The sequence below is a fragment of the Mustela erminea genome, chromosome 5 (genome assembly GCF_009829155.1).
Source record: "Mustela erminea isolate mMusErm1 chromosome 5, mMusErm1.Pri, whole genome shotgun sequence".
Classification (NCBI taxonomy): domain Eukaryota; kingdom Metazoa; phylum Chordata; class Mammalia; order Carnivora; family Mustelidae; genus Mustela; species Mustela erminea.
Window position 1 is genome coordinate 80,549,759 of NC_045618.1, and position 12,222 is coordinate 80,561,980.

At 39.8% G+C, this 12,222-nt stretch overlaps 1 protein-coding gene across 2 annotated transcripts in view; it reads right to left on the reverse strand.

Annotated features, from left to right (window-relative positions):
* Nucleotides 1-2,995: 2,995 nt before the first annotated feature.
* PRKD1 (protein kinase D1) overlaps nucleotides 2,996-12,222 on the reverse strand; it is a 332,127-nt gene continuing 322,900 nt past the window's right edge. For both annotated transcript variants that reach the window (XM_032343993.1, XM_032343992.1), the window contains 2 exons: nucleotides 4,836-4,921; nucleotides 2,996-3,986 (listed from right to left, as the gene is read on the reverse strand). In XM_032343993.1, the coding sequence (XP_032199884.1) occupies nucleotides 3,768-3,986; nucleotides 4,836-4,921 (305 nt within the window). In that variant the 3' untranslated portion in view covers nucleotides 2,996-3,767. The remainder of the gene's footprint in view (nucleotides 3,987-4,835; nucleotides 4,922-12,222) is intronic.

A 12,222-nucleotide genomic window follows, 5' to 3' on the forward strand; every position in this document is an offset into this window, starting at 1 on the left:
TATTGAGACTTTATTGATGTCTGGAGCCAGTTATGCATTGAACTGTATGTTTGTATTACTTTACTCTTTCACAACACTCCTAAAGATGTATGAGGGATTGCAGACCTTCCATGGTCACCCAGAAATCAAGCCAAAGTTAGTCTGTCTCTACATTTGGGTTTCTAACCTCTAAGCTATATTGAGAAAATCCATCCATTTTCAGTTAGAGGACACTGATGACTTTTGTGAGATGAGCTTTATCAACAATAAAAGTGAAAATTTTATTCCATGGTATATAAACACAGAAGCCAAAGGGGGAAAAAAAGGTAAGAAATTTGCCAGAGAAAGAAAAGACAGAAATTAGATATTTGCTAAAAGGAGACGCAAGGTTCAAGCTGATTTGTTTACATTGTTTTCTTGAAAGTGGGAAGCTGAGCCTGCTTTAAGTCAAGGGGTAATTTGTTGGTGGATACTAAAATATCTAACAAAAAAGAAGGTAGTTAAAGAGAAGCAGGGGAGCAAAAACGATAGGAGACATAGGTCAAATGCAGGGTTAAAGGATGACTAGGAGTAAAGACAAGGGAGTGGGGTGGACAGAACCGTCTTTGAGGCAATGTGTAAAGGCTGAGATGAAGAAACTGTTCCCTTTTGGCCGCTGAAAGCAGTCAGCCCTTCTCCATGGGCCTTGGTGGATCTTCAGATGAACCAGTATGTGGTTTCTTAAACCAAGTCCAAACGAAAAGTCTGCAAACATAATCACTTCACAGGGGTAGTCAGACTTAACACTGACTGGATAATGAATGCAGGGGAGACAGATGGCTGCCTTATTTTCACTGCTGTACTTGTTTTATACATTCAATACAATGGTTCACTACATATTTCTCAAAACAGTCTCCATCGGAGTGAGTATTCACTAGATGCAAGACGGTCTCTTCCTTAAGGACAAATGGACATATCAAAAGCATCAGGGATCAAAATACTTTTCTCAGCACTGGCCTCTTGCTCAGGCCAAATGCAAGAACAGTGGCAGTTTCTGCTGATGACTCAGGATACGTAGAGACCAGCAATTTTTATGGCATCTTGGGTGGGCTGATAATGTCATTGCCTAAGGAGTATCGCCTCTGAGACAAAGTCAGAGGACACAGCCTCCCTAAAACCTGCTTTTGTCATTTCTCTTCTTTTTGTTAGAATCAGAAGATACTTCTGTATCAAAAATGCTGGGCTGTCTTTTGAATTAAACATAGACTACAGAGCTGCCCATATCATTTGATACCATGAGATACCACAGATGTGAATTCTGGACTATTTTATTGATGATAATTTAGCATAGAAAGTGAGAGCTCATTCAATGAAAGTGGATTCTTTGCAGCATCCCTGATATTTTGGGTGGGAGAAAAGGGGCATGATTTTGTGGCCCCCCCTCTTTCTCTGAACATCAGCCTCCCCCCCGCCGACCCTGCCCCGTGCTTCATAACAAGGCACAACAGATTGTGTCCATAGCATTGCCACACAGTTGTCCTTTTGACATGGCTATTCTGAATGTAGCTGTAGTCATATTCATTCCAAAATGCTGGAATGGTTGGCAAGGGTGGTCCCCAAAAGGTTGAAATCATTCTCTCTACATAGAATTTTTTACTGTTGTCTACTTCATTTTTGAACTTGTTCCTTTGGCTTCTGTAATATTGCTTCATTTAATTCCTCCTTTAAACATTTCTTTTTAATTTTCCTTTCATTCTGACTGAACCTTCCATATTGGTATTTCTCAGGTTTGTGTCCCAAGATCATTTCTGTCTCACTCTGTCCCCAAGGATCCAAGTCATTCTAATCAACATATGGTGGGCTTTTGACTCACAAATATGTACCTTCACCTCCAGAATTCTTCCCTAATCTCTAGGCACATATATAAATACCTTCAGGATATCCCAAACTTGGTGTTGTATAGAACTTTACATTCAACATGTTCAAATATGAACTCACTCTTTCTAAGGCTGTAACTCCTTTTTATTTTTAATTCCATCAATCATCCAAGCCAAAACCTAGGATTCATTCTGGATTTCTTTAAATTCCACATTTAAATTCCATTTACTACTATTTTATATCCAGTCCTCATCATCCCAGAAGGTTTATTACAATAGTTTAACTGGTCTTTTGGCTCACTCCTTGTCCTGGCTTCTATCCAGACTTTGTCTGGCTGGCCGGGTGAACTCTATGATGTCACTTACTCCTCTGCTTGTAAAGTTCCAGTTGGTGTTCTGAGACATAAATTTCAAACCCCTTAGAATAAGGGATAAATGACAATAGAACAGAATAAGGAAAGGTAATAATACAAAATAGTGACTAACCACTGGAAAGATCCAACTCTCCTGCTGCTATCTGTACATATTGTGTAGTCTTAACATGTTTACCTAATACATTCAAGTATCTCATAACAATTAAAAAAATTCTTCCAAATATTTATAACATTTCTGTGACAAAGTAACAATAATACATGATAATGCTCTGTCATCTTCCTATAAAGAAAAATAGCCCACATTACCCCAAAGTCTGTAAAGTCCAATATTAGTTCACTCTTTCTCAGGCTATAGAACTTCACCTCAGGTGGCTTTCTTCTTAGGGATTATTCTCCAGTCTTTGTGTATTTTTGTAGTTCACTTTAGGACCTTCTTGTTTAGATAATTACAGAAAGAAATTAGAGCCATTATTTAATAAAACATGGTTTTATATTGCCTAAACCAGAAAGGTACATTGAGATTGCCATTTGTAATATTCTCATTGATGCCTCCAGGTCTCCTGTTTGGCTATGGTTGTTTCTCGCTTGGAGAGCTCTTTTTTCTACTGGAAACTAGATGACACGCAAGACAGCAATCTTCATTACGCTTTGAAACATACGTTAAGGCTTCAGAGTAGTTAAAGCTAAATTCTAAACCATGAGAGTTTCTCTGTTTTTTGAGTAGATACCTCGGCTCCCAGACGGCCTGAAAGCAGATGAAAATGATTCAGTCAGGTGGACACATGCTTTGACAAGAATATTTATTTGTTATTATTGAAAAATACACAAAGGCAAAAGGTTGCTTAGCTGCTGATTTTCCATAGTACACAGGGTATTGTAAGAAAGGGGGAAGTATCTGTAACATACAGCAGTTTACATTTCTAAGGCATTTAGGCTTATGAGTAGTAGGCGCACCTAGGTCCATTTATTTGAGTTTAAACAAACTGAGGCACACCAGGCAGGCAAAGGATTGGAAACTATACAGTAAACTCTTCTGTGCACTTTTGTCGAGCATTGTAGATCCATCTCCCATTCCCCATTCTTCTTCTTCTTCTTTTTTTTTTCCCCCCACATGAGTTTTAGAGTTGTTCATAGAACTGGTAATAATCTACTCTTCAAGAGTTTCCTTATAATGACAATGCTAACGGGACACAGAACAGAACTAGTTCACGGACAGGTTCCATAGACTCTTACCAATTTGAGGCTCCAGGAAGAAAAACACCGATTTGCAAAGGCACAGTGGAGACAGGTTTAATGTATTAAATACAACATGAATCATTCACAATAACAAGTTTAGTGTTTCAGGGAACTTTTGTTAATACAACACAGTTGGTCACACAAAATACAAATGCTTCTGTTGATTTGTCTTGGCAACTCAGATACATCAACAGTGCTAACAGTTTAACAGCTTTGTTCTCATCTGACAGAAAATAATGGCAGTTCTGCAAGGCAAATGTTAAACCTGACCGTATGTATTTATTAATTCCACAGTGTTTTGACAGATTATAGGGGATGGAACTCAGAGGATGCTGACACGCTCACTGAGGGCTTTCATCTCTGTTTCTTCATTTTCGGGATTGTCACTGTGGCTAGCACTTGGATTGATCAGGTGAGCAGGGTACTGTAGCCCCTGCTCGCCTGCGTACTGCTCCCACCGCAGGTCGTCGCTTTCGTGGGTGATGTAGCGTTCCCCGATTTTGCACTCTAGCTCTCGTAAATCTAACCAGGTCTGATAATCCTGAGGAGGAAATTCCAAAATATTACCATAGAGATGATTACAACTCATTAAAACACGGTTTCATGTCTTGTCAGTTCCCTACAACCTTTTCCTTTCCACTCTATCCGTGCTGTGTCTTTCCTCAGGCACCCTGAGGGGACAACATCAGCACCAAAGCCTTCCTATTTACCTCAACTCTGCAAATGCAGACTGTATATACGATATCATGCATAAAAGAGTGGGCAATTAATGCTTGCAGTCAAACAATCAGGAATACTGACATTCCTTTGAAATTTAATGCCTACAAATAATCCTTCAGTATTGCATAGTATCATTTCTCTAATGTTTAATGTAAAAATAAATATATAAGAGGAACCAAACACATGCATATACTTGATATTTGCCATGCATTTGTTCCACAAATATTAGTCCAGGACTTAAAAATATAGCCTCCAAATCAGCACAGTGCTTGACCAGATGGGCATCTGCTTGGACATTTATCAGGATTACACATACAGATGCTCTTGAAATCTGGTCCTTGGAATTTTATAATGACCCTTAGATTTTTTTTTTTTGTTTTGTTTTGTTTTTCTGTTTTTATTTTTGGTGCATGTATAAGTGCACATATGTGAGTGTGTAATGTGGTATATTTCTCCCCTGTCAAATAGTCATGGGTAGAGAGAGAGAGAGAGATTTAGAAACACTAAACTGTTATTAAGTCCTAAGAAGTTGCATGCATTTTGGCAAACAAATTGATATAAGACTAACACTTTTAAGAATGTAACAAAAGATTTTTTACAAATAATACCAAGATCTCGTAAATATTTATAAGTCCATCTGATTGGGAAAATATCCAATGAAAATGTTTACCTGTAGCCAAGGGTGACTCAAGGTCTTATCCACACTATAGCGCTTTCTCATTTTTACTTGAAGCAAGTTATTGATAAGATCAATGGCTGAAAAAAATTTCAATTATTGATAAAAACATGACAAATCTGGAACATATGCACAATTCATTTACAGTTTATTTCACATCTGCTATTTCACACTGTTAAATGCAGCATAGTGATAACAGGCACTAGAACCCGAAAAAATAACTCTTGAGAATTCTAAAACCTTGGCCTTCATTTTATTTCGGATGTTAAAAAATGAAATTGAAAATAATTTCAGAGGAGGAAGTCTGAATCTTTTGTGAATATGATGTGAATTTCTCTTGGTCTGGTCTTTAATACATTTTTCTAAAGCAGGAGTTTGGTTTAAATGTGCATCATTTAACTATTTTTTATACTAATTGTAGGATACAACTGAGAAAGAGAACAAGAGAAAGCATTTACTAATTTTGTTACAAAATGTGCTTAAAGTTTAAATACACATAATAGGCTTCATTGTCTTGAATCAAATGACAGACAGTTAGATATCAAATTTAAAAGGAATAAAATAAAACACAACAGGGGCCAAGACTCAGCATAAACTCAGAGCTTAAAAACCAATGGCCCAATAAAAAAACCCTCTGGTTTCTTTCACTTTGCTTTTTAAAATACCCAATGAATTGGAATTATATTAGACTTCACTGTTTTCTAGAGGAAGACAGGAAAGAAACTTCTCTAATAGGAATTATTCAATGAGGTTAGAACCAGTCTACCCAGCTTAGTGCTCTGACTTTGATTGGGACTCCGGAGTGTAATTTAGGAGGGAAAAAGTGATTCTTCCTTTTTTTTAAAAGATTTTATTTATTTACTTGACAGAGATCACAAGTAGGCAGAGAGGCAGGCAGAGAGAGAGAGAGAGAGAGGAGGAAGTAGGTACCCTGTCGAGCAGAGAGCCCAATGTGGGGCTCAATCCCAGGACTCTGAGATCATGACCTGAGCTGAAGGCAGAGGTTTAACCCACTGAGCCACCCAGGCACCCCCAAAAAGTGATTCTTCTAGTTATCTAGTCTACAGATCGCCTGAGATACCCATAGCATCATGTGACATGACACCTTTGTAAAAATTATATTTTTGGCCTAGATTATTAATAGTTCACTTATTAAATTCACTATTACACTTACTTATTCTTGTAATAACTTCCCGTATTTCCTTCATCTTAGCATCTTCTCAAAAAAGAGCTTAGTGAAATCTGCCAAACCAATGGAAGCATTCACATTTCACCAGAGTTAATTTCTACCCCTAACCTACCCTGGTCATTAAGTTTTCCTGAAAGATGTATCTTTCCCCTCCAAATCTTAATCAAGTTGATATTAAAAAAAATGTCAATCAATTTCCCAACTTCTCGAACCACAAAGCGCCTTTGACTCTATAGTATGGTCCACGTCAGCCTGTATGGATCTGAAATACAGGTGATCACAGGGGTCCAGAGGCAACTAGTACAGACTGCTTCAGACAGAATGAATCAGAATCCTTCTCATTATCAGGCAAAGAGAAATTATTTCTAGAGTTTTTTGGCAACCCAGAGTTCTTCTCTCTGATACTAATACTCCAAATATTTGTCTGCATGCTTGAACGGCTAGAGAATCAAACACCTCAGAATTCTTTGAGTGGGGAAGTAAATGCAACAGCACACATTTCAATGCCGTCTAGGCCCATACACCCTTGCCTTAGTTAGGGTACCTCAGGAAACACGGTACTTAGTATAATTTCAAATTCCATGCATGTGTTCCCAGAGAGCTTTTGAAAGTACAGTTCTCTCAGTGAACTGTGAATTGGGCATGTGCTTTAAAACAGCCATTCACATGATTTACTCACTGGTGAGTAAAGTGCACCTTCCATTCTTGCTGCTGTGAAGTCACAGAGCAAAATGGAGGATGAGGGGAGACGGGAGAGCTTATGTGCTACTGTAAGTGCGCCACGGCATTACGCTTCCCCGGACCCTGCAGGCAATAAATACATGTTATTAATTCACTCATTCTGCTTTGAATTCTATAATTAGGAAGGTAGGAGTACAGTAACTCAACAAAAGGTCTGGTTTGTGCCCAAATGCACCCCAACGGTGAATCACACTGCCTAATGGGAAGGGAAGGACTGCCAGAGGAGAAACTGTAAGCGTCTGAAGGGAATGGAATATGTGGAGATGGAAAAATTTTTCTGCTGAATGAAGCACACAATCACAAGTCTGACTACAGCCGCAGTACCCGGGCGATGTGAATAAACACAGCAAAATAATGGCAAGTACCGCCAAGAGAAAATGGTTGAGGATATAAGGAGTGAATTAGAAGGGATACATGTGCGGATAAAAATAGGTGTGTGTGTTTGTATGCTTATAAACATATTTTGTGGGTTTTGGTAGGAAAAAAACTAGGATAATTAACTTTGGGCATGTGGTATTATTCAGAAAATAGGTCCATCGTTCATGATTGAGAGCTCCATTCTACTTGTCCCTGTTTCTGGAACTCTTAAAACATCCATCAAGTCATACAATCCACCATTAACTGTACCATCCAAAGTGCCTAAAAGAAATTCTAAAGTTTTGTTTTGTTTTCACAATGTTCTCTTTATTGGCTATGTTCCTCACAGGTGTCAAGCATTCATTCATCTGTTCATTCACCAAATCTTCCCTAAGGAATGACTCTTGGCAACGACTTAGGGGACAAAAGCGTTAATGATAAAGCTCTAACCCTAAAAAGCTCCCAATCTAGTTGCAAAGGCAAAATGTGAGCGCGAGTGCAGACACACCGGAGATGGTATGAAACTGTCTCCCATGGTCCAAACTATTTCCTATGTCAATGAGTTACGTGATACTAGTGACAAGAATTTGTTTCTCCTATATTGTGCCACAAACTGTCTTTTTATAACTAAACCACACGAACTTGGCTCTATTCTATATGACAGTTTTTCAAGCCGTAGGGCCAGCAATTCCCCTTTGCTTCAGCTTCCACCTAGCGTTCCTTCAGCTGTTCCTGCACATTCCTCAGTCTTCCCCGGCACCCTTATTTTGACTTTCACTAGCTTTTCTTCAGTGTTCCTATTCATTGTTGACAGAAGCTTCCTCATAATTAACTGACTTATTTGTACACATAGATATTATTCAGGTAGCATAGAACTGAGGGTTTTTAAAGTTCACATTCATATTCTTAGATAGTCCTGATAACAATCCTATGAAAGTAGTTTTTATTATTTTCACTGCCACTTTATATAAAAGGAAAAGGTCATGTAACTTGGCCTAAGTCAGATAGCTCCTGGACTGAGGCTGAAATCCAGGGGTCTGGCTCCAAAGCCCTTGCTCTTAGAGACTATGGCATATAGTAACTAGATCATACTAGTAGGAATTTGAGAGGCAGGGTAGGGGGTTTGGGGGGTAAGGAAGGAAAAAAATGAAACAAGAGGGAACTAGGAGGGAGACTCAATCTCACAAAACAAACTGAGGGTTGCTCGGGGGAGGGGGGTCGGGAGAGGGTGGTGGGGTTATGGACTTTTGGGAGGGTGTGTGCTATGATGAGTGAAGTGTGTAAAACTGGTGATTCATAGACCTGTACCCCTGGGGCAAATAATACATTATATGTTAATAAAATAATTAATTTAAAAACAATTAAGTTTAACATTTTTTCTAATTATGAACACTAAATTCTTCTTAATTGTGTTTCTACTATACTTTTATGTTCTCACGTTCTTCTGTGAGTTTAACTCAACATTTTGGTGTTCAAAGACTATTCTGAGTGTGATATGAGCCCCTCCCACCATAAAGGCTAAACATCCTAATTACCTACCACTTCCAACTGAATGAATCTATCTGCTATGTATTAATTAGACTTTAAGAAACTTTTTTTTTTTTTTGGGGCGCCTGGGTGGCTCAGTGGGTTAAAGCCTCTGCTTTCGGTTCAGGTCATGATCCCGGGGTCCTGGGATCGAGCCCCGCATCGGGCTCTCTGCTCAGCGGGGAGCCTGCTTCCCTTCCTCTCTCTCTGCCTGCCTCTCTGCCTACTTGTGATCTCTGTCAAATAAATAAATAATAAAATCTTAAAAAAAAAAAAAAAAAAAAAAAAAGAAACTTTTTTTTTTTTTTTAATTTTTGGTAAGGAAAATGCTTTAATATGAGGCTGGATGACTCTATCCTAGATCACAACCCCAACCTCCATGCCTACTGGTTATTCTCTGAGCAAGGCTGACGAAAAAAGGCAACTGCCTCCCAGGAGTACTGCCATCCAGTCCCTACTTTATCATCTTTTCTAAAGATGGAAGATAGATGGGAGATTTTTTCCAAACGTTTTATTATACTAAAGGCACATTAGTCCTTAGTAGTACTCATTCTACCATTCTTATTTTAAAGGAAAATTCAATTACTCCAGAAAAAATTTTAAGTCAACTAATATTGACTAATACTGACTTTTAGTCATCTCCTTCTAAGGGCCAGGATTTGTTTTCTAAATGTCTGCACACTATCTACTCAATCATTCAGTCTAGGATTTTGTCAAGGATAAATGTTAAGCTTCTTGTTGAATGACTTTAGAATTTATTCTTTCCCCCTTTCAGAAATTCAGAAAACTCTGGCCTGTCTGAAGTATTCTAGCATCTCTCTCATTTTATCCATGATTTATTAAAAATCACTCACAATGGTTCTAAGAGCACCACTGTGAGCTTCTTTAACATGCAGTCATTAACATCTATCATATTTATAGCTGCTACTGAGTATCCTCCTTCTTGTGATACAACCACCCCCTGCCCCACCCCCCACCCTGCACCCCCAGGTGCTAACTCCCAGCAGAAGCTGCTAGGTATAATTTAAGAGTGCAGAGGATCCAAGCTAAGGGAAGAGGAAGCCAGTAACAAACAAGCAAAAAGACTAGTAAAATGGGCACAGTCCCAGCAGTCCCAAAAGAGAGCCAGCAATCAGAAGAAAAGTCCAGATGGGGGTCTCAACTCCAGTTCCCAAACTTAAATCTAGGTGCAGCAATCTGATTTAGAGGGAATGCAGGGGAGGAGGGGGAGGGAGAGAAAATGGGAGAAGCACAGTCTGGGTCCAGCTGTGGGAAACAGGAGTAAAGAGGACTGACGTAGAATGGGAAGTCAGAAGGGAAGGTACATGCTGGCACGGCAGCAGAGCAGGATGCCAGTGCCCAAGGGGGAAGATAGGAGGCAGAAACTCCAGGTTCCCCAGAACCCATGAGGATATGCAGCTGGGTTAGGGGTCTCTGTAGTCCCATGGGAAAGGGATATTGGAGAAGGAGACAATGTCTCAGAAAATCTTGATATCTTACACTTCCTTCCCTAGATAGAGCAAAAAGGATATATCCAAGTACCTGCCTTTCAAGAGTTGACGTTTATTGCAACACAGTGCTGGTCTCCACAGTTCTGGGCAATCAGCAGATGCCATTTAACAGCTGACACTGGCTGGGGCCAAAGCTATGCAGGAACTCCTCTATTCCCTGGCATTATATATATATATATTTTGTTCCACATTCTCCCCCCTTTACTCTCTCAGTTTGAAGACTCCCCATGCCTCCCTGAAGAAAACAGGAGAAAAATGGGCACTGGCTGATTTCTCCTTCTCTTTGCAGTAAATATGATAACTTTTTCAGAGACTGGTAGGATTGCTTTTCTGATTTTCCTGCCCATTTATTCTGGGAGTTAGCCTTTCTCTTTCTCTTCCTTAAACTCAATGCCTACCTTGTCATTAATTAACTGTCTTAAATCCAAGCTCTCTAAACACCTTGGACAGCCCCATCAAGGTTATGAGGAAGAAAAGCAGAAAAGTATTCACCTTTAGCCCAGAAGGCTGCCGATAGCCTGCAGAGTTTCAGTAAAGATCAAATACATGCTGGGTGCTACAATTCTTTTTTTTTTTTTTTTTAATCTATTACTTATTTATTATTATTATTTATTTATTCGACAGAGAGAGACACAGTGAGAGAGAGAACACAAGCCAGGGGAGTGGGAGAGGGAGAGAAGCAGGCTTCCCACCGAGCAGGGAGCCCGATGCGGGGTGCCATCCCAGCCTGAGCCGAAGGCAGACACTTAACGACGGGGCCACCCAGGCGCCCCTGGTTGCTCCAGTCTTAAAGGGTCTCATGACTGCCTGTCTATCTCACCGATAGCTCATACTGAACTGAATGATAGGCCCCAAAGAAATCTTATGAAAGCAGTTTTATGAGGAGAAAGTCGAAGAGGACATTTATGATGTAATACTCCCCGCGCCTTCCCCCTTGAGCACTAGGCATATAACCATCAGCTTCAATCAGCAGAAGTGCAGCTCCTGTCTGCTCATGGGTCCTGTCCTGGGCTACTCAAATAACCTTATGAAGTTGCACCGTTAAAAATTTCAAGAATTCTTTCCTAACCTTCGTGCCTGGGATCCCCCAACAGAGGCCACGTGGGAAAAGTCTTTCCTTTTTCTTTGTTTACTGGAAAATTTTAGGCGATTGTATGGTTCAGGTTTCATTTTTAAAAGAATACTTTATCCTTCATGAGCAAAAGGTCTTTGTGCCTTCTAAAACATCTCTAGCCATGGATTCACACTAGTGTTTCCTATAAGTCAGAAAATAAGAGAAAAGAAAATCTGTTTTTTGAAGCCTGGGGTTTCTTTTTTGCTACAATAAATTCTTGGCTAACATGGTTATTTCCCCCCTAACTTCCTATACAGCAATTTCTCTCATTGCCCCATCAGCTGAAAGACTAAAATGTCAGGAAAGTGCAGAGAAAATTTAATCAGACGTTTTCTTTTGCTGGAATGGAACTTTCAGCAGATGTTAGGAGAGCTAAAGTTCTGGGTAGCCTGTGTGCCAGGTGTACAAGTATATCGGAACAGAACCAAAACTAAATGGTATATGCAGGTGCTGAAGGGCTTTGTGTTTTAAGATGAAAAGAAATGTTCCATCGCAGTGTTAATTGTATAGATTCCATTTTCTTCTGGCATCAAAATTCAGAATTACCTCTGAAACTGCAGAGACTATATGGCAGTCATTTTGTATTTCAAAGCAAGTGCCAAGTGTATGGACAGAACAGATTCTCTGTGGGGGCCTGGCTGGGTCAGTCGGTTGAGTGTAGGAGGGTAGGACTCTGGATTTCAGCTCAGGTCATCATCTCGGGGCTGTGAGATGAGCCCCAGGTTGGGCTCCGTGCTGTGTGTGGAACCTGCTTAAGATTCTCTCTCTCCCTCTCCCTCTGCATACCCCTCCCCTGACCTTTCTTCCTCTCGTTAAAAAAAAATAGGTTCTCTCTATATAGCTAGCACATTTGCATATGCCGTTACGATGGCTAAATTGAAGGATGTCCAAAACCTGGAGAAAATCCTACCAAATGAATAGAACTGGCCATATTTGAATATA